Here is a 22,689-nt window from a genome sequence, read left to right as displayed (position 1 = left end):
CTAAACGAAAGGAGATCACTTTGGTGCGATTATACTGCAGACCTCCCAACAGTCAAAGGGAAATCGAGGAGCAGATATGCAGGCAGATTGCAGAGATGTTTGAGAGGATGGGGTTATGGTAGTAGAGGATTTCAAATTTGCTAATGTTAACCGTAATTGTCTTAGTGTAAATGATTCATGGGATAGAAAGCGTTTAGAGGGATATGGACCAAATGCTGGCAAATAGGACTAGATTAATTTAGGATATCTGATTGGCATGGATAGGTTGGACCAAAGGGTTTGTTTCCATGCTGTACAATTCTTCTGACTCTATGATTAGACGGGGTGGAATTTTTAAAGCACCTTCTCTGGATTAGATGGGGCAGTGCTAGACCTAATCCTAGAGATGAAGCCGGTCAAGTGGTTGAAGTGTCAGCGGGTGAGTATTTTGGGATAGTAAACATAACTTTAAGTTTCAAAGTCATTTTGGAAAGGGATAAGGGTAGTGCAGAAGTTAAATATCTAAAAAGGGGAAGGCCAATTTTCAACAGCATTAGACAGAATCTGATAAACATTGACTGGGAGCATCTATTTGCAGATAAGTCTACATTTGGAAACAGTCAGAAGTCACATGACACCAGGTTATAGTCTAACAGGTTTAATCGAAATCACAAACTTTCGGAGTGCTGCTCCTTCAAATAAACCTATTGGACAATAACCTAGCGTTGTGTGATGTCTGACTTTGTTCACCCCAGTCCATCACCGGCATCCCCACATCATGGCTACATTTGGGAAGTAGGAGATTTTTAAAAGTAGTAGGGTGAGAGTTCAGGGTCAGTATATTTCTCTAAAGGTGAGGAAAATGGGCAGCAAGACCAGGGAACCCTGGATGTAAACACATATTGAGACTTTGATAAAGAAAGAAGAAAGCATATGTTAAGTGCAGAGCATTAAAAACAGGGGAGGCCCTCAGGAGTATAGAGATTGTAGAGGATGCTTAAAAAAAGGAGTTAGAACAGCAAAGAGGAGCCACAGAATATCTTTGGCAGATAAGATTAAGGAAAACCCCAAGGCATTTTATAAGTATATTAATTGGAAGAGGATTACTATGCCAAGAGTGGGGCCTATTAGAAATCAAAGAGACTATCTGTGTTTGCAACCAGATGACGTGTGAGATGTTAACTGCATATTTCTCATCTGTATTCACAAAGGAGAAAGACATTGTAGCTGGAGATTTCAGTTAGGATGGTGAAGTTCTACAGCATGCTAACATTAATAAGGAAGAGTCATTAGATGTTTTAGTGGGCATTAGTGCATAATGTGATGAGATACACCCCAGGAAGTGATGGGAGGCAAGAGAGGAGATTGCTGGGATTCTGGCTGAGATATTTAATACATCACTGGCCACAAGTGAAGTGCCAGATGACGGGAAGAGAGTTAATGTGGTTCCTTTCTGCAAGAAAGGCAGCCGGGATAGGCTTGAATATTGCACGCCAATTAGTCTGACATCAGTGATCGGGAAATTCTTGGAAAACATTTTGAGACCGGATCAATCAACAGCAGGGATTGATGAGGGTTAGTCAGCACAGATTTGTTGGAGTGAGATCCTGCCTGACTAATTTTGAGTTTTATTGAAAGGTTGACGAAATATATTGATGAGGGTAGCGCAGTTGATGTGTTTACGCAGACTTCAGTAAGGTCTTTAACAAGATCTCACATGAAAAGGTAAGAGCCCATGGGATCCATGGTAAATTGGAAAACTGGAAAGGTTGATCCTGGAGAGTTGTTTTTATCTTGATTGGAAGCCTGGGACCAGTGTTAGGACCCTCAATGTTTGTTATGTACGTTATCAACTTGGATGAGAATGTAGAAAATATAAATTAGTAAGTTTGCAGATGACACAAAAATATTGCTGATAGCAAAGAGGTAGGTCTCAGGCTATAGTCTGATATTGATCTGCTGGTAAATTGGGCAGAGCAGTGGCAGATGTAATTTAATTCGGACATGCTTGAGGTGATACATTTCGGAAATTCTGATACGGAAAGGATCCCCGAGTCCCTGAGACGTACAGGGATGCTTGTCTTCATTAGCTGGGACATAGAATATAGGAGCAGGGAAGTCCTGTTGTAACTTTACAGAACATTAGTTTGGTCACAGATGGAATACAGTGTGCAGTTCTGGGTCACCAGAAGGATGTGATTGCACTGGAAATGATGCAGAGGAGATTCACCAGATGTTGCCTGGGATGAAAAGTCTCAGTTATGAGGAGAGATTGGGTAGTCTGGGTTTGTTCTCCTTGGAGCACAGGAGGTTGTAGGGAGATTGGATTGAGGTATACAAAATTATGAGAGGCACACAAAGAAATGTGAGAATCTTTTCCTCATGGCAGATATGTCTAAGACCAGAGGGTTGACTGAGAGAGGGAGGGAAGCAGCAAGTTAGATTGTTTCAACTTTAGTCACAACAAAGCTTCATGAGCTCCTGGCACATGTTGGAGGTGAGGAAAGAAGAGATGGGGAGAGGGTCAGCCCTTGAAGAGGAGCAAATTTGTGTGGGGGAAATTAAAAAGGGACAATGAATTCTGTGTGTAAAACAAAGATTTGACAACCAGCGTATTAACACACGTTTATTAATGTGTTTGTTAACATCAATGGAAACCGAGCCCAACGAACATAGTTTAGGCCTGGATGAGATGAACAGCAAAATCCAATCACGTGTATTTACTGGTGAACTCGCTGGTGAGTCAGCAGGTTACACAAACGAGCAAATCTCTTCTTACACACGGTACAGGGAAATGGCTTTTCCCCTGTGTGAACGCGATGGTGTGTCAGCATGTTGGATGACTGAGAGAATCCTTTCCCACACTCTGGGCAGGTGAATGGCTTCTCCCCGGTGTGAACACGCTGGTGATTCATCAGGGTGGATGTGGTACTGAACCCTTTCCCACATTCTGGACAGGCAAATGGTCTCTCCCCAGTGTGAACGCGCCGGTGCGCCAGCATGTTGGACAACTGACTGAATGCTTTCCCGCATACTGAGCAGGTGAAAGGCCTCTCACCAGTGTGGACCCGCTGGTGGTTCAGCAGGGTGCACAAGGTCGTGAATCCCTTCCCACACTTGGAGCAAGTGAACGGTCTCTCTCCGTTGTGAACTCGCTGGTGTCTCAGCAGGGTGCATGACCGAGTGAAACCCTTCCCACACTTGGAGCAGGTGAATGGCCTCTCCCCACTGTGAATTCGCTGGTGATTGAGCAGATGGGATGACTCAGTGAAACCCTTCCCACACTTGGAGCAGGTGAAGGGCCTCTCCCCAGTGTGAACATGCTGGTGTCTCAGCAGGGTCGATAGCTGAGTAAAGCCTTGTCTACACTCAGGGCAGGTGAATGGCTTCTCCCCTGTGTGAATTCGCTGGTGTATCAGCATGTTTGATAGCTGAGTAAATCCCTTCCCACACTCAGTGCAGGTGAACGGCCTCTCCCCAGTGTGAACGCGCTGGTGTCTCAGCAGGTCAGAAGATTGAATGAATCCCTTCCCACACTCAGGGCAGCTGAACGGCCTCTCTCCCGTGTGACTTCGTCGATGTGTTTCCAGGTCGGATGGGTAATTGCATTCCTTCCCACAGTCTTCACATTTCCACAATTTTGCCCTCCGAAACAAATACGATTTCTCTTCACCATGAACCGTTCTTTTTCCTTCCATGGTCAATAGGCAACGATATTAAGTTCCTGATGAGTTGACCGTCTCGGACAGGTCTTGATTTGATGTTTGATTTGAGCTTCTTCTCTGTAAATCCTCTCTTTTCAATTCTCTGCAAAAATGATTTAAAATATGAGAAAGTGGGATGAAAAGTGCCGTTTGTTATAAAAACCCACCAGTATCAACTTTCAGTGAAGGGAACCTCCAGTCAGGGCTACACAAGAGACGGATCTCCACAGAGGAAAACGCAGGGTGGCGCAGTGGTTAGCACAGCTGTGTCACAGCACCAAGGCTCCAAGTTCGATTCCAGTCTTGGGCGACTGTGTGGAGTTTGCACGTTCTCCCCCGTTTGTGTGGGTTTCCTCCCACAGTCCAAAGATGTACAGCCTAGGTGGATTGGCCATAGTAAAAGATGAGATTACAGGGATAGGGTGGGACACTCATTGTGGACTCGATGGGCTGAATAGCCTCTTTCTGCACTGTCGGAATTGTATGATTCTAGTGGAGGAGTGGGAAAAGATAATGGACTTCCAGTTAAACTCAACTTGCTATTTGACAGAACCCACACTGACCAGGAAGGCAAGAGCAGCTGGTGCACAGGAAAACCATCACCTACATGCCAAAGTCTAGATTAGAGTGGTGTTGGAAAAGCACAGCAGGTCAGGCAGCATCCGAGGAGTAGGAAAATCGACCTTTCAGACAAAAGCTTCATCAGTCCTGATGAAGGGCTTTTGCCCGAAAGATCGATTTTCCTACTCCTCGGATGCTGCCTGACCTGCTGTGCTTTTCCAGCACCACTCTAATCTAGACTCTGATTTCCAGCATGTGCAGTCCTCACTTTTGCCTACATGCCAAACACCAGTGAGTTCCAGTGGAGAGAAACTGATCACATGCTCCATGCATCTGAAATGAGAGTTAATCCATGATCCAGTTTTCATGCACACTTTTTCCTGTTTTAGATGGACACGATTGAGTCCGGGATATCATTAACAACAAAATGTAGGCCCAGCAGTCACTACTTTCTCAATGGGATGGATACCTGGTGAATGTTTCCTCGTTCCACTCTGACTCAAGCCTTGTAGACCTTATCCCCTCATCCTGGATCCCGCACCCAGTGCCTCTGTATCGAACTGATCAGGTTAAATGAACAACCGGAACACATTATCAAATCATCCAATTGTCACCGAAATTCCAGGGAAAACATCATACTAGATGAGTGATGCATTTTAGCAGAAGAGGTGAAGAACGTACAAAGTAGAAACAGAAGTAGACCATTCAAAAAGGTCATAGTTGACGCTCTGTGTTCCGAACTTCACATATACACCTTGCTCCAACAATGCTCGAATCTCGTGCTCAACACAAATCTATTCACCACAGTCTTCAAAATACTCAAGGCCCCACCTCCACTGCTTTGTGTGACAGAGTTCCAGGGTCACATAACCCTCAGAGAGGGGAAACAAAAAGTGACCCTCATTTCTGGTCTGAAAGGGTATCTTCTAAAATTAAAGCTGTGCCTCCTGGTGCTAGCCTCACTCACGTCATTTCCATCTCCACCTGGCCAAGGTCATTCAGGACCCCTCCTCTTCTGAACCCCAATGGAAACAAGCCCTGCCTGTTCAACCGATCTTCAGAAAATAAACCACTCATTGTTGTGATTCTGTTTGCCGAGCTGGGAATTTGAGTTGGGAAGCTTCACAGGAGGCTCCCAAGCACTGAGGGTGTCACCTAGACAGGGGACGAAATGTCTGCAACACAAATTCCCAGCTCGGCGAACAGAACCACAACAACGAGCACCTGAGCTAGAAATCTTCTCACAAACGTTGAACACCTACGGACAAGAGACGCTAAGACAAGCCAGGAAATGGGAATCCTGTGCCAACCGCCAAATGCCACATCTGAACAAAACACTCATCTCAGGTGGCAGGCTGGTTTTCCCCTGTTTAGGGGTGTATAGAACTAGGCAACTAAGTTTAAAACTAAGGCATCTGCATTTTAAGAAAATCGAGGAGCAATTTAGTCTTTCAAAGGGTCATGAGTCTATGGAATTATTTTAAATATACTTAGGGCAGAAGTAGCAAAACTCCTGATTAAAAAGGAAGACATATTGTGTCGGAGGTCATCATCATTCAGCCATAATCTTATTCAAAGGCAGAGGAGACTGAAGGGGCTGAATAGCCTTATCATGCTTCTAGATGTTCTAGAGAAGGGTGGCATGGTGGTTCTGTTGTTAACACTGCTGCCACACAGCGCCAGGGACCTGGGTTCCCCACAGGTGCTCTGGTTTCCTCCCACAATCCAAAGATGTGTAACTAATGGCCATGCTAAATTGCACATAGTGTTCAGGGATATGTAGGTTAGGTGCATTAGTGAGGGGTAAATATACAGTAGTACTGTAGGAGTATAGGTGTGGGACGATTATTGTTCGGAGGGCCGGTGTGGAATGCTGGGCCAAATGTTTCCACACTGTTGGGATTCTATTCCATAAAGCTAACAGGAAAATAGAAATTCATACATGATATTTGTTTGGAGAGTGTGAGTTTCTTCTCCATCAAGCAAACGGAGATTTGGTAAAGGTGAACACGTTGACATGTTTATATTGGAGAGGACAAGAAAGAGGTATTTCCATTGGGTGATGGTCCAAAAACTGGGGGAGAAAGATTTAAGGTGTAGGCCAGAGATTCAGACAAAACATTTTCGATAGAATGAATGACAATACCCAGTACTCTCTGGCTACATGCATAATGTATCGAAAGAGGATCAACAATGTAAAAAAGGACATTGGAAAGGCACTCGAGTGAAATAGACTTGCAAGGCTTTGACCAGACAACAGGGGTAAAAGAGAATTGGGATTGTTCTACAGAGAGTTGACACAGATGTAATCAGCGGAAATGTGACACCGTTATTGAAGGAAGAGACAAAGGATAATCCAGGAAACAGACTTGTCAGCTTGATGCGATCAGCGGGAAAACCTAATGGGGGCCATAAGATGGGATGCACTTAGAGAAAAATACAAAATAGTCAACATAGCTTTATCAAGGTGATAAACTTAATTGAGTTCTTTGACGAGATGACACAGGCAGTGGGATCAGGGAATATAGTGTATTTGGATTTTCAGAAAGCATTGGCCATGGTGCCACATGGCAAGTTGGTTATCACATTTTGGATCACAGTCCTTGGCAGCATCAATTAGAAGTTGGCTAAAAGGAGAAAACACAGGATAAGTGGAAATGAGTTGAAAGTGGTGTTCTCAAAGAATTGGTGTTGGGGCCCCTTGCTTTTTCTGATTTACATAAATTTATTATTACAGTATTTACATTTGGCCAAATGGGCAGACATCTGTCAGGTGAATTTCAATGCAGATATATTTTGTCAGAAGAAATACCATGACAGACACTCCTTCCCAACCTCTCCCCTTGCCTGAAGTGTTGTCACCCTTTATCCGGTGCTCCTGATGTGGTCTTCTCTACATCGGGGATACCAAACATAAACTGGGCACATTTCGCCAAGCACCTCAGCTGGGCCCGCAGGGGCCGACCTGACCTCCCAGACACTGCCCATTTTAATTCCCCTTCCCACTCCCTTTCTGACATGACCATCCATGGCCTCTTCCATTGTCACAACAAATGAGACCACAACTTGGAGGAACAACGCCTCATCTTTCACCTGGGCAACCTACAGCCCAGAGAACTCAACATTGCGCTCTCCAATTTCAAATAACCTCCCTTCCCATGTCCCAAATCCCTTCCCAGTCCCTCCCCCTCCCTTCCATTCCTCTGGTCGACACTTCCTTCAAGCCACCATACTGGATTGATTCCTTCCATCGACCAACCAGGTCATACCACTTCCCCACCACCGATGCTACATAGCTTGCTGTGTTCTTTCAGCTTGTCTACCTTGGATTCCAGCATCTGCAGTTCTTTTTTATCTCTAACCAATGGTCACTCTGCAGTCCTCTGGGACGTTGGCGAGCTGACTTCTCCAGAGCTGGAGGCATCCTCCAGGTCTACCCTGGGTAGAATTACAGATCTCTCGGAGCTTTTCCATTGACACTGAAATCTCAGCCTACAACCACAACAGACAAACCTTTTAACTTGCACGGTGAAAGGCCGATGATACGGAGGCGCTTGTGAAGGGAGTGACTCTACTCGATCTTGCCGTGGTGCTTGGTTGGAACTGACGATTTGGAAACGGGCTTCCCATTCAATGTGCTGCAAAAGGGGTGGACAGACAGCCCCTCCCACTCGGTCCGGGACAAGGTTCCGGATCCAGGGCCCGCACTGCGCATGCTCTAGTCACAGCCCGGCCCCGCCCCGCACCCAGCTTGATGGTAAAATACTGCAGATGCTGGAAATCTGAAGCAAACACAAAGAGTGTTGGGGAGACTCTGCATGTGGAAAGAAACGCAGTTAACACTTGGAATCCTTCATGACTCCTCGCACTTTCGTAACACTGATTGGTTGGAGGACCAGGAGCTCTCAATTGGTCATCCAGCACCGCCCCTCCCGCTTCCTATTGGTCATCCAACGGTGCCCCGCTTCCTATTGATCGTACAACACCTCTCCCATTTCTTATTGGTCCTTCAGGAGCCCCAGCTTCCGATTGGACCTCTAGCACCGTCCCCAGCTTTCTATTGGTCTTTCCGCATCGCTACACGCTTCCTATTGGTCATCCAGCACCACCCTCAGTTTCCTATTGTTTCCCCCGGCACCACGCCGCTTCCTATTGGACCTTCCGTACCACTCCCCGCTTTCTATTGGTCATCCAGCACTAGTCTCAGATTTCTATTGGTTCCCGGACACCAAGCCCCGCTTTCTATTGGTGCGACAACATAGCCCCCGCACGGCTTATGTGTCCTCAAGCACCGCCCCCCGCTTCCTATTGGTCTCGTCACCAAGAGGAGTCGCGGGTTGGAGCATGCGCATTGTGAGTGATCACGGTAGACGGACGTTAATTAGTGATTATGCACGGGCAGTCCGGGAGGGTTGAAGTGATATACCAAGCTGGCGGGTAAGTTTCAGAAAATGATCAGTCAGGTCTCAATCGTCAAACAAGTATCTTTCGGTGCTACGTTTCAGTCAGACCATGCAGCCATTTTCTCGGAGAGCAGGCTCGAGCTGATAAGCCGCCATCTTGGTTCAGTGCAGCGGGGTGGGCGGGGCCGAGGCTCTGTCCCCTGTGTCCCAGGCGGCTCTCTGCTCCAGGGCAATGTAGGCCATTCCAGGGCCCAGTACACACACACACACACACACACACAGAGTCTTGGGCTGACAAGGGATGGAGCCCAGAAACTCCTTTTTACAAGAGAACAGCATTTACTCGCAGCACACTCTACTGCTCCATTTCAGACTTGCCTCACCTGATCATCATAGTCTAGATTAGAGTGGTGCTGGAAAAGCACAGCAGGTCAGGCTGCCTGAACTAACAGTGGCCTAACCAATGTCCTGTACAGCCGCAACATCACCTCCGAACTCCTGTACTCAATACTCTGACCAAACGCCGCCTTCACTATCTTATCTATCTGTGACTCCACTTTCAAGGAGCTATGAACCTGCACTCCAAGGTCTCTTTGTTCAGCAACACTCCCTAGGACCTTACCATTAAGTGTATAAGTCCTGCTAAGATTTATTTTCCCAAAATGCAGCACCTTGCATTTATCTGAATTATACTCCATCTGCCACATCTCAGCCCGTTGGCTCATCTGGTCAAAATCCTGTTGTAATCTGAGGTAACCTTCTTTGCTGTCCACTACACCTTCAATTTTGGTATCATCTGCAAACTTACTAACTGTACCTCTTATGCTCGCATTCAAGTATTAGGGTGAGGCTCCATGTGTTCAGTTCCTACACAGTACTTTGCCCTCCCTACCTTTGTGAACTCGTCCAACCCCACATCTCTCTAAAATTTCTGTCCTTCTAATTTGACACACAAGCTTATTTTGTTCCATTGTTAAGTCTGTGCTGAAGTCTCTTTGTTATGTAGTTCCCGTCCTAAAGCACTCTGCTTTTACTTGTTTCACTCCCTCTGAGATATCCTTAAATATTTAACTTTTTGTAAGTAGGCTTTTATTCATCTGCTTTAATTTCTGTTTATGTGGCCCTGCAATTTTGTTTGTTAACATCATGTCAAATGTTTTACTGTGGGGAAGTACAATACGAAGGTGTTGAAAAGCAGCCATACCACCAGAATCCAATCCCTGTAAACTTACAGCAGCGGGATGTCTGACTGAATCCTTCCTGCACATGGAGCGGGGAGTGGTCTATCCGTGATGTGACTACACCATCCCTGTCATTGTCCTGTTATTTCCACAGTGTCTCCATAATGTCTTTTCACACTTCTGGTGGATGATCATTGAATTAGACTTCAGCTGCACAGACATGCATATGTTTTCCCCATGGTGAATGCATTTTCTTTTCATGCTCTGTGACTGGTGAAAGCTCTTTGCAGTCAGTTCACTGGAGTACACTCACTCAAGCTGTGTAACGGGTTAGAGCTCTTCCCACACACTAGTATGCAGTCACTTGAGTCATACAATCAGAGAGTCCCTACCCTGTGGAAACACGCCATTTGGCCCATGAAGTCCACACCAACACTCTGAGAGCATTCCACCCAGACTCACCTCCCTATCCTTGTAACCCTGCATTTCCCATGGCTAATCAACCAAGCCTACGTATTCCTGGACACATTCCTGGCAATTTAGCATGGCCAATCAACCTAACCTGCACGCCTTTGGAGTATGGAAGGAAATCTACTTAGACTAGATTCCCTACAGTATGGATACAGGCCATTTGGCCCAATGAGTCCACACCTTATATTTACCCTAGACTAATGCAACTATCACTATGGGCAATTTAGCTTGGCCAATTTACCTGACCTGCACATCTTTGGATTGTGGGAGGAAACTGGAACACCTGAAGGAAACTCACGCAGATCTGGGGAGAATGTGCAAACTCCACACACAAATTGCCCAAGGCTGGAATCAAACCCATGTCCCTGGTTCTGTGAGACAGCAGTGCTAACCACGAGCCACCATCCTGCCCCTCAATGCTTTTCCAGTCTCACGGATCAATTAATTAATTTTCCACATCAGAGCAAACCCACCTTTTTCATTGCATAAACATGTTGAGAGTTCAACTGACAATCCTAAAAATGTTGTTGGCATAATTCCTCATATGTTCAGGGTGATGCAGCAGTTATTATCCTGAACAAGTCCCCTGTCAACAGGCACCACCTTGGTTTAGTGGAGAGTGGAACACGTGTGAGCATCCTGGTGAAGGGACACGAGTGGGAGGAGCTTCAGGGTTCCCACTGGCCAAGTCATTGCTTTTATTTTCATTCTGCCCAGAGAAGCTGGAGATAGGTTGGCATAATGGCCACCCACTGCACTAAAGGGAGCATGCAGGACAATCCTCGGAATGTGAGAAATAGGGGGATTAGGCTTTTTGAGCTACTGAGCCTGCTCTGCTAACTATCATAGCTGCTCTGATTCTGACCCTTCAACTTCCCTTTCCTTCCTATCCCTTGGAACTCTGCTGAGTTTTTAACCTCAACTTTATCATGTTTTGGGAAAGCAAATCTTAGAAGGACTTATACACTTAATGGGAAGGTTCTAGGGAGTGTTGCTGAACAAAGAGACCTTGGAGTGCTGGTTCATAGCTCCTTGAAAGTGGAGTCGCAGGTAGATAGGATAGTGAAGAAGGCGCTTGGTATGCTTTCCTTTATTGGTCAGAGTATTGAGTACAGGAGTTGGGAGGTGATGTTGCGGCTGTACAGGACATTGGTTAGGCCACTGTTGGAATATTGCATGCAATTCTGGTCTCCTTTCTATCAGAAAGATGTTGTGAAACTTGAAAGGGTTCAGAAAAGATTTACAAGGATGTTGCCAGGGTTGGAGAATTTGAGCTATAAGGAGAGGTTGAACAGGCTGGACTGTTTTCTCTGAAGCGTTGGAGGCTGAAGGGTGACCTTACAGAGGTTGACAAAATTATGAGAGGCATGGATAGGATAAATAGACAAAGTCTTTTCCCGGGGGTTGGTGAGTCCAGAAGTAGAGGGCATGAGTTTAGGGTGAGAGGGGAAAGATATAAAAGAGACCTAAGTGACAACCTTTTTATACAGAGGGTGGTACGTGTATGGAATAAGCTGCCAGAGGATGTGATGGAGGCTGGTACAATTGCAACATTTAAGAGGCATTTGGATGAATAGGAAGGGCTTGGAGGGATATGGGCAGGGTGCTGGCAGGTGGGACTAGATTGGGTTGGGATATCTGGTCAACATGGACAGGTTGGACTGAAGGGTCTGTTTCCATGCTTTACATCTCTATGACTCTATGTCCTTTCTCAGGTATTTTAGAAAATTTGCTGGCTTTCTCTGGCTCCACTGCTTCTGATATTTTTCCAGCTGCAGGTCAAGCTGAATGTTTGAAAACACTGAAATTGTAAGGAGTTGAGAGTTTTTGAGCATTTGTCAGCAGTTTAGATCTTTTTGTGGAATCCTCTAATTCCTAAGCACTGGGGCTGGTGTGGCTTATTTACTGTGGATCGGAATCGATGGCCACTTATTGCTCTGTTTCACCTCTGCCCTCTCTGATCATCTTTCTGCTGTTGTCTGACTTCCTCCTGCCTCTAATAATGGATTTATTTGAACTATGTTTGGTATTTTGTTGTTGTTTCCATTGATTGTACAATTGCTTATGATTTCCCAGCTTTACCTTCCCATGGTCAGGAATTCTTTATCCAGCTCAGGAGAACACTTCTGCTTCTGAGCTAATATTGATCCTTAAATACTGCTCCAGTTTTATTCCCTGTAATTCATCTGTACAACCTGAAAGGTAAACTCTGTTTCTGTCTCCACAGATGTTGCCTGACCTGCTGAGTATTCCCAGCATTTAATACTTTTGTCAGATTTACAGCATCCATAAGATGTTTCTAGTAGGATATGAAATTGTCGAGTGAGGGACATCCTCAGAAAGCAGATTGCAGGTTGCTAAATGGGCAACTCCGTTTAATGAAAAAATATTATTTTAAGGAAAAATATTTCTGTAGGTTCTTTAAATCTCTTTTCCATAAACCTATTTTGAAAAATTTATTTTTTTGGAATTGGGTTTCAATAAAAAAGACCTGCAGTTTATGTTACCAGCCCCAGTTATCTGGATGATGTTTAACTTTTTTGACCTGTTGCGGTTCCTGTAGCAAAGCTGCTCCCACAATGCTGTTCAGTAAGGAGTTAACAGTGATGAGGGGATGCTGATTTCTGTCTTGGTGACAGTCATTTTGTTTGGACACTGAGCCACATCATGAGATACTTGGGAAAGTGACCAAAAACTTGGTCAAAAAGGAGACTTTTAAGGGGTATCTTAAATAGGAAAGTAAGGGAGGGAGGGCTGAGAGGTTTCTGGAGGAATTTCACCAGAAACTGGGGCCCAGAAAAATGAAAGCATGCGCAGTTATCTGAAAGGTTTCTATGTTCAGCAAAGATTACCACAATGGGACTAATGGTTTTCAGAAAGTGATTTGAAAACCCAAAGTCTAACCCAGCAGTTTTTTGTTTCCAAGTACCAGAACCACAAACTAACAGATACATTCAGCTTAATTTCACAATCTGCTCTGTCAATTAGAAGATGTATGAATCAGTTATCAATGTTGGAATAACAGAGCGTTTAGAAATACATAATATAATGAAGCAGAGTCAGCATGGCTTTCGAAAGGGGAAATCATTCCTGACCTGTCAATTAGAATTTTGAGGTGATACTGAGCAGGGTATACAAAGGGGAACTTGTAGATGTAATATGTTTGAAGTTCCAAAAAGCACTCTAAGGCATTGTACATGAGACTACTTAAGATAAGAATGCTTGCTGTTGTTGTTACATATTAGCATGGATGGAGGATTGGCTAACTAGTAAAGACATAGAGTTGGGATAAATGGGGCATTCTAATGATGTCAAATTGTTAGTAGAGCAGCTGGGTAGTAGGAATCAATACTGAGGTCACATTTATTGACAATATATAATAATGGATGATGGAAGTGAATATCATCATCATAGAATCCCCACAGTGTGGAAACAAACCATTCAGCCCATTGGGTCCACACCGACCCTCTGAAGAGCATCACATGCAGTTATTTCCTCCCTCTACAATATTCTTGTAATCCTGCATTTCCCATTGGCAATGCACACATTTCTGGACACTATGGGCAATGTAGCGTGGTCAATCCATCTAACCTGCACATCTATGGAATGTACTGTTGCAGTTATATAAAACCCTTGTTCGGCCACATTTGGAGTATAATATGCAGTTTTGGTCACCACAGTACCAGAAGGACTTACAAGCTTTGGAGAAAATGCAGACAATGTTCACCAGGATGTTGAAGGTATTGACTGTGAGGGAAGGTTAAAAAGACGAGGAATGTTTTCACTGAAAAGATGGCAGCTGAGAGGGGATCTGGTAAAGACCTCCAAAATTAGGGTAGATAGAGGCATTTTTTTCCCAGTGTTGAAGTTTCAATTACAAGGGGGCACAGGTTTGAGGTGAGAGAGGGAAAGCTTGAGGGAGATATGCAAGGGAAATCTTTCACACCAAGAGTGGTAGAAGCCTGAGACGCACTGCCAGAGGAGGTACTGAAAGCAGGCATGTTGGTGACATTTAAGAGATATCTGGATGGTCACATGAATAGAGAGGGAATAGAGGAAAGCGGACCAAGTAAGGGCAGAAGGTTTTTTTTAGTTTAGTTAGGGCACTGGCTTGGAGGGGACGAAAGGCCTGATCCGAGCTGTACTTCTCTTTTGTTGCCAACTCTGGATGATTCAAAATCGATCGTGAGGCAAGTTGATGATGATAGCTGAAAATGTGTTGCTGGAAAAGCGCAGCAGGTCAGGCAGCATCCAAGGAGCAGGAGATTCGACGTTTCGGGCATAAGCCCTTCTTATGCCCGAAACGTCGAATCTCCTGCTCCTTGGATGCTGCCTGACCTGCTGCGCTTTTCCAGCAACACATTTTCAGCTCTGATCTCCAGGATCTGCAGACGTCACTTTCTCCTCCAAGTTGATGATGATACTAAGGGTCAATAGAAAGATATAGTTAGGTTAAGTGTGTGGACAAAATTCCTAGCAGTTGGAATGTAATGTGTAGGGAAAATGTGAGGTTAATACATATTTCTCCTGCCAATAGGTGAGATGAATGTTATTTAAATAGGGAAAAACACTGCAGACAGCAGTGAGGGACTTGGGTCTCTTTGTCCTTGAAACACAAAAGTTTAGCACCAAGCTCAGTAGCAGAGAAGGAAAATGGTCTGTTGGCCTTGACCTCAAAGTGAATGAGGTATAAAAGTAAGGTACAAAACAGTCGTCAGACTACATTTGAATGGTTTTCATCCCTTGTAATAGAAAGATATACTGGCAGTGGAGGCAGTCCAGAGCATGTTCACTAGTTTGACCCTGGATGTGGTGGTAGGCGGGGGGGGGATGATTTTTGTTTTTTGAGGAGAAGTTGAGTAGGTTGGGAGTATATTCTTTGAGGTGTAAAAGACAATCTCATTTTTTTTTCTGGGTTCTCTCTCACTTTCTTTATTCTGTTTTCAACCAGTTTCACAGGCTGTTGGAAGGGGACGATTTGCAGTGAGGAAACTTAAACCAAACATCGCTTCGAGATCTGACTGAGTTATCCAATTCATTGTAGCCTGAATAACATTGGATTTTGAACATGGAAGGAAAAAGTGCCGTTCACAGAGAGGAGAAACTGTACACATGTTGTACCTGTGGACAAGGTTTCAGCAGATCATTGGCCCTGACAGAACATGAATACAGTCACAGCGGGGAGAGGCCGTTCATCTGTTCCCAGTGTGGGAAAGGATTCGCTCGATCATCCACTCTGCTGAGGCACCAGCAAATTCACACAGAGGAGAGACCTTTTAAATGCTTAGACTGTGGCAAGTGCTTTAAAAGCTCTAGGGATCTGGTGTCCCATCAACGTGTACACACTGATGAGAGACCCTTCAGTTGCTCTCAATGTAGGGCTGGATTCAGGTGGTCATCCCAACTTGCTACACACCAGCGAGTTCACACTGGGGAGACCCCGTTCACCTGCATGGAGTGTGGGAAGGGGTTCTCTCGGTCAACTCACCTCATGACACATCAGCGGCTTCACACTGGGGAGAGGCCCTTCACCTGCTCTGTCTGTGGGAAGGGATTCACTGATTCATCGAACCTCACGTCACACCAGCGAGTTCACACCAACAACAGGCCGTTCAGCTGCTTTGTGTGTGGGAAGAGATTCACTCAGTCATGCAATCTGCTGACACACCAGCACGTTCACATTAATGAGAGACCTTTCAGATGTTTAGATTGTGGGAGGTGCTATAAAAGCACCAAGGAACTGATGTCCCATCAACCTATTCATAGTGAGGAAAGACCTTTTAAATGCCCAGACTGTGGGAAACGTTACAGAAGTTCTGGGGACCTGATGTCCCATCAGCGTGTTCACACTAATGAGAGACCTTTCAGGTGCTCTCGTTGCGATACTGGGTTTAGGCGATCATCTGACCTCATTGATCACCAGCGGATTCACACTGGGGAGAGACCGTTCACCTGCACTGAGTGCGGGAAGGGATTCACTCAGAAATCCAACCTACTGAAACACCAGCAAGTTCACACAGAGGAGAGACCTTTTCAATGCCCAGACTGTGGGAAGTGCTATAAAAGCTCCGGGAGCTTGATGTCCCATCAGCGTGTTCACACTGACGAGAGACCATTCAGGTGCTCTCAATGTGGGACTGGGTTCAAGTGGTCATCCCAACTCACTGTACACCAACGTGTTCACACTGGAGAGAGGCCGTTTGCCTGCTCTGAGTGTGGAAAGAGATTTGCTGTGAAATCCAATCTGCTGAGTCATCAACGGGTCCATGAATAACGACTGTGCTTGGATTTCACTGTGTACTTAGCTCACGGCCAAAAATCTGGTTTTACTTGTCATGGAGCTACCTCAATATTTATCCAATCAGTTTGATTCGGAATTCTTTTTTAAACCGATGTTTGAACCATTCCATTGAGTCTGTGTCTTCTGAAATTAATCAACTCCAGCTCGGTAAACACAGTCTGTCAAAACATTTGAAGATCCTGGCCCCTTCCTTTCGAACTGTTCTCCTTTTCTGTTGCCCCCATCTTGTGGGGAGTTGGTCGAGCTTCTTTGTCATTCACTTTGAGATGATCTGACCAGCTGCCTCTTCCACGTACTTCCTTTCCCTGAAACTGTCCTCCTCCTCTGAACCCTGAGCTCTCAACTGTGTCCAGTTCCTCTACTACCTCCAGTGCTTCTGAGACCAACTTCCTAGTCCCTCCACCTTTCTCATTCAGTTGCTGAGCAAAACTCTCCCTACATCCCCAAATAAGTTGATATTGTGCAGTCTTGCTTGATCATGGAACTCAGTTTAAATCCCGTGAAAAACCAAATCATGACTGCACTATCCTTGAAAGCAACCACCCCATCTCTGCACCACCCTTTCCTTTCAGAAGGCTTAGAACTTGGTGTCCTCTAAGGCTGGCAGCATTCTAGGTAGACAAATTGCCTGGCCCGATGGGATGCATTCTAGATTGTTGAGAGAGATAAGGGGGCAAATCATGGAGCGGTTGACAGAAATTCCACAGGATAAGTCCCGGGGGACAGGATTGCAAATATGATGCTGTGTCTTAAGAAAAGGAAACTACAGACCTGTCAGCTTGACTTCAATAGTCCACAAACTGATGGAGCCTGAATTAAGGGATAAATATACACTTGGAGAAAAATAAGTTAATACAAGAGTCAACATAGCTTTGTCCAGGGCAGGTCATATCTGATTGATTTAGTTGAGTTCTTTGACAGGTTGTAGATGATGAATATTTGGACTTTCAGAAAGCATTTGACATGGTGCCACTTGACAGGTTGCTTAGTGAATTAGAAATGTTTGGGATTGTTGAGTTTTTTTGGCAGCATGGATTAGAGGTTGGCTAAATGATTGGAAACAGATCTTAATATAAGAATTTCTCAATCTAGAGACGAGTTGAAAGTGGTGTACCCCATGGATCAGTTTGGGAGCCTTGCTTTTTCTGATCTCTATAAATGGCTTGGAGATGAGTGTCGAGGGCAAAATCTCTAACCTTGCAGGGAGGAAAAGTAGTGAACTGTGAGGATGACACTGAGCGACTTCAGCAGGCCCCTGACAAATTAGCCAAATGGGTAGATACTTAGCAGATGATTTTCAATGCAGGGTTAAAAATCACACCACACCAGGTTATAGTCCAACAGGTTTATTTGGAAGCACTAGCTTTGGGAGTACTGCTCCTTCATCAGGTGGTTGTGGAGAATAAGATTGTAAGACACAGAATTTATAGCAAAAATTTACAGTGTGATGTAACTGAAATTATATATTGAAAAAGACCTGGATTGTTTGTGAAGTCTCTCATCATTTAGAATGACCATGTTAATTTCAGTTCTCTCATATGTAAATTGCAAAACTTTTAAAAAAATTTACATTCTCAAGTGAACTTTAACAATACGTGTCATGTTGGCCCAGATAGGTCAATGCAGGGAAATGTGAGGTAATGCATTCTGGAAGAAGAAACATGGAGAGATAAGCAGGTTAAGTGATACAACTTTGAGTGTCATCCAGGAGTGTCAGGTTTCAAGTGTACAATTCTCTGAAGGTGGTCAAACAAGTTGAAACAGCTTTGAAGGGGGTATATGGGATCTTTGGGTTAATTATTAGGGGAAAGAGTATAGAAAAAGGAAGTGATGCTACAGGTCGACAAATCATTGGTCAGGCCACATTTGGAGTATTCGGTTCTAGGGCACTTTATTTTATGAACGATATTAAAATCCTGGGAAGAATGCAAAGGAAATACACTAGAATGATACCAGGAATGAGGAATTTTAGATTCAAGGAAAGATTAGAGAAACTTGGCTTATTCTCCTTGGAGCAGAGAAGATTAAGACGTGACCTTCCTGACACTTTCAAAATTATGGACAATTTTGACGGTTTAAAAAAAGGACGTTCTGCTTCCATTCCGTGATATGTCAGTAACGAGAGGTCACAATTCAAGATTGCCAGCAAGACAGCAGGAAGTGAGATGGGGAGAGATTTCTTTACTTGGAGTTGTTTGGATTTTGAATTGCTGCCTGAGAGAGTGGTGGAAATGGATTCCACAGGAAGGTTCAAAAGACAGCTGAATATGTTTGAAAAGGATGAAGTTAGATGGGGCTGGAAAATGGAAGTAGCTGGGTAGCTCTTTTGGGAGCTGGTACAGACACAGTGGGTTGAAATGGACACCTTCTGTATTGTAAAGTTTATGATTGAAGGGATTTATCTTTGGCTCTCCTATTTCTTATCCATACAATGCTACTATGTGGCATAATCCAAATCCTTGCATTAGTTTTCACACGTCTGTTTCTACCTACTCACTCCCTGTCCCACCTCTCCATTTTTCTACTATTGTTCAATTATTAGACTGTTGGTTCCAGAGCTGGATAAGCAGCAATTCCTCCTGCTAACCATTGGAAGATAAAAGCTGATGTCTTCAGTTACCACTCTAAATTCTATTTCCCAATTATCTTCTCCTTCACTGTACATGATGAGAATCATACAGTGCAGAAAAACTATTGAGTCTGTACTGAAGAAGGGCTTATGCCCGAAATGTCGATTCTCCTGCTCCTCAGATGCTGCCTGGCCTGCTGTGTTTTTCTAGCACCACATTTTTCAACTTTGGTCTCCAGCATCTGCAGTCCTCACTTTCTCCCTGTACTGCCAAAGCTCAACTGATCTATTACTAGTCCTCCTTTCAGGCACTGGGCCCACAGACTTGAATGTTTTGGCATTTCAAGTGCTCATCCAAATACTTGAAAGGTCATGAGATTACCTCACTTCAACTACGCTGTGAAGCAATGTATTCCAGGTCCCTACGACACTCTTGGTGAAAACATTTTCCTCAAATCTCATCTAAATGTTCTGCCTTTCATCTTAAAATGATGCCCTCTTTATCAATGACCTTTTGATGAAAGGCACAGCTGCTTTCTATTTGCTGTGTGCATTTCCTTCGTTCTTGTAAACCTTAATGAGGTCCCCCCTCAACCTTCACTGCTCCAAAGAAAACAACCTGAGCTTATCCAGCCTCTCTTCATAACTGAATGCTACACCCTGAGTAACATTTTGGTGAGTCTCCTCCGCACCCTTTTCGGTGCAATTCTTCCCATAGTGTGGTGTCCAGACTCCACAAGGTATGTCAGCTGTGGTCTAACCAAAGTTGTGTACAGCTCCAACATAACCTCCCTACTCTTATGCCTCAACTAATAAACACAAGTGACCTTAACAACCCTATTCATCTGTGCTGCCATCTTCAGGAATTTATGGACAAGCACCCAAGATCCTTCTGTACCTCTGAGCTTCTTATTGTTCTGCCATTTGTTGAGTATTCCATTGTCATGTTACTTCCAAAGTGCATCACCCCACATGTATCTGGATTAAATACCATCTGCCATTAATCTATCCATCAGACTAATCCTGTAACCTAAAACCTTCTTCCTCACTGTCAAAGACTTTCTCAAAATCTTTGTTTCATCCTCCCAACATTATTATCCATATTGTTGACGTATATCACGAACAATAACGAACTCAATACTGATTCCTATGGCATACCACTGCATGCTGGACTGTAATCACACTAACAGCCTTTTGTCTTCTGCCACGCAGCCAATTTTTTTAATCAGTCTCCCACATGGAAACTTGTAAAAAGGGTTTGTTGAAATCCATGCAAACTACATCAATTTCATCAACACACTAGTGCACCTCTTCTAAACATTTGACCAGATTTGTTAGTCATAACCACCTTCTGACAAAGCCATGTTGGCTCTTCCTGATCAACCTTGCTTCTTTAACTGAAGGTAAATTCTCTCCTTCAGAATTTTATCCAACAGTTTCCCTACAAATGATGTGAGATTCACTGGTCTGTACTTCCCTGGGGTTTATCTAACACTTTTCAAGAAGGGTGGGAACCAGATTATCTGTCCTCTCGTTCTCTGGCATCCCTCTGTGGCCAGAGCCCCTGTGATTTCTTCCCTCGTCTTCCACAGCAGCCTGGAATACAATTTGTCTGAACCTGGGGATTTGTTCACTTTTAAATCTGCTAAAACCTTTACAACCGCTTCACGCCTTATATCAATCCGCTCAAGAACTTCATCGCCAATCTTTTCAAATTCTATGCCTGCATGTATCTGAGTAAAAAGAGTTGTGAAGAATTCATTTAACACCACTGATGTCCTCTGCGGCTATACACAGATTTACCCTGTGGTCCCTAATGGGCCCTACTGTTTCCATGGATATTATCTTCCTCTTGAGATATTTGCAGAACAGCTTAGGATTCTCCCAAATCCTGCCTTCTCATTCCCTCTGTCTCCTCAATGCGCTCACAGCCCAGTACTATGACCTCTGTGGATTTGCACCCTTTGTATCTTTTGTACTCTATTTTTCTTTTTAATCCAGTCCTGAACGTTCATAGACATCCAAGGTTCTCTGGGCTTGTGCTACAACATTTTGCCCTAAAGGAAACACATTGTGCCTGTACTCACGTCCATTCCTTTTTGAACACCTCTCACTGTCATTGCAGATGTGTTCTTGGCCACATTCCCACACCATACCGAACACCAGAACTTTCTAGCTCTATGACAGCATCTGTTGGCAGTCCATCATAGCTCATCTTTCAAGAGCTTTGTATTACCTTGAGATTTGATTCCAGTTCATACTCGCTCCATCCTGACCCAGAAATGTGAGGTTATTCAAAGTCTGCTTGTTGTGTACCAAAACCTATTCAACCTCACCTCTGCCGTCACTGACTGACTAAATTGTCTCCTGACCGAACCATGTCCAAATTTGAAAATTTGCATCCTGGTTTACAAATCCCTCCTTGGCTTCATCCCTGCTGATCACCTAACCTCCAGTCCCTCGCTCTCTGTGATAATTTCACATCTGGCCATGCCCCTCCCCATCTCTCATCTCCAGTTGGTCACTCTCTGAGATAACTGATTTCTTGGCCATGTTCCTTCCTTCCTATCTTGAAGAAGCCATAATGTTGATTCTGCTTTCTCTCCACAGATATTGCCAAACCTTCTGCGTTTCTGCAGTAATTTCTGTTTTTACCCGTTTGTAATATCCAGTCACACCCTCTCTGTGATATTTGAACATTTGGCTGTGTTACTCCCTACCTCAATTGTCTCTATTTACTTGCCCTGAGATACAAGTCTTCCTTTTATTGTGAACTCCTTAGATCCTCTGATTGTAAGGAGTCAATAGTGGCATTGCCTCAGCTCTGATATTCCATCCCTAAACCTGTCAATCATTCATCAATCCACTTTTGCATTCCTCTAAATGCCAGAGTGAATTGGCCTAAACTGCTCAAACTCTCTTTATAAGACAAACCCCTCATCCCTGGAATCAATCTAGTAAATTCCTCTGACGTACCTCCTATACAGCTGCATCCTTCCTCAAGTAAGGAAACCAAAATTGCATTCAATACTCCAAGTGCAGCCTCACTAATCAAAGAGGAATTATATCCAGCTCAAATGCTTATGGTTCTTTGTAGTCAATCATCCCAAGCCCTGCACACTAGTAGAGTTCCTCAGAAAAATGTCCTTGGCTCAAGCTTGCTCACCTGCTTCATCAATTTCCTTCCTTCAATCAGAAAGTCAGAATTGGATGGGAGTACATTTATGATCACTCCGCTAGAGGAAGGATGTTATTAAACTGGAAAGGTGCAAAAAAAGCTTTCTCAGGATGTTACAGAGATTGGGGGTTTGGGTTATAAAGAGAGGCTAGATAGGCTGGGACCTTTTGCCCTTCAAGCGTAGGAGATTGAAGGGTGACATTATAGAGGTTTATAAAATCATGAGGGGCATAGATAAGGTGAATAGCCAAAGTCTTTATCCCAGGGTTGAGTCATACTACATGGAAACTTCGGTCCAGTTAATCCACACCGACTATTTTCCCAAATCAAAATAGTCCCACT

General features: G+C 44.3%; 2 protein-coding genes across 6 annotated transcripts in view; one reads left to right on the top strand and one right to left on the bottom strand.

The window, feature by feature from the left end:
* Positions 1–2,591: 2,591 nt before the first annotated feature.
* LOC132836271 (gastrula zinc finger protein XlCGF8.2DB-like) overlaps positions 2,592–22,689 on the bottom strand; it is a 63,700-nt gene continuing 43,602 nt past the window's right edge. For 3 of the 5 annotated variants that reach the window (XM_060855641.1, XM_060855642.1, XM_060855643.1), the window contains one exon: positions 2,592–3,786. In XM_060855641.1, the coding sequence (XP_060711624.1) occupies positions 2,700–3,677 (978 nt within the window). In that variant the 5' untranslated portion in view covers positions 3,678–3,786 and the 3' untranslated portion in view covers positions 2,592–2,699. Of the gene's footprint in view, positions 3,787–4,713; positions 4,794–7,757; positions 8,077–22,689 lie in introns of those variants that run through there. The other 2 variants (XM_060855640.1, XM_060855644.1) reach the window with 2 other exon arrangements.
* LOC132836267 (zinc finger and SCAN domain-containing protein 2-like) lies at positions 8,580–22,307 on the top strand. Its single transcript, XM_060855635.1, has 2 exons — positions 8,580–8,681; positions 15,251–22,307. Exon 2 carries the CDS (start codon positions 15,368–15,370, stop codon positions 16,571–16,573), a length of 1,206 nt encoding a protein of 401 aa, XP_060711618.1. The 5' UTR covers positions 8,580–8,681; positions 15,251–15,367; the 3' UTR covers positions 16,574–22,307.

Source organism: Hemiscyllium ocellatum, chromosome 46 (assembly GCF_020745735.1).
Source record: "Hemiscyllium ocellatum isolate sHemOce1 chromosome 46, sHemOce1.pat.X.cur, whole genome shotgun sequence".
NCBI classification, from domain to species: domain Eukaryota; kingdom Metazoa; phylum Chordata; class Chondrichthyes; order Orectolobiformes; family Hemiscylliidae; genus Hemiscyllium; species Hemiscyllium ocellatum.
This window is presented reverse-complemented; position numbering and strand designations above follow the sequence as displayed.

Bases quoted from the DNA above. Each gene is read 5' to 3' on its own strand.
- LOC132836267 (XM_060855635.1), top strand. From the start codon at position 15,368: ATGGAAGGAAAAAGTGCCGTTCACAGAGAGGAGAAACTGTACACATGT.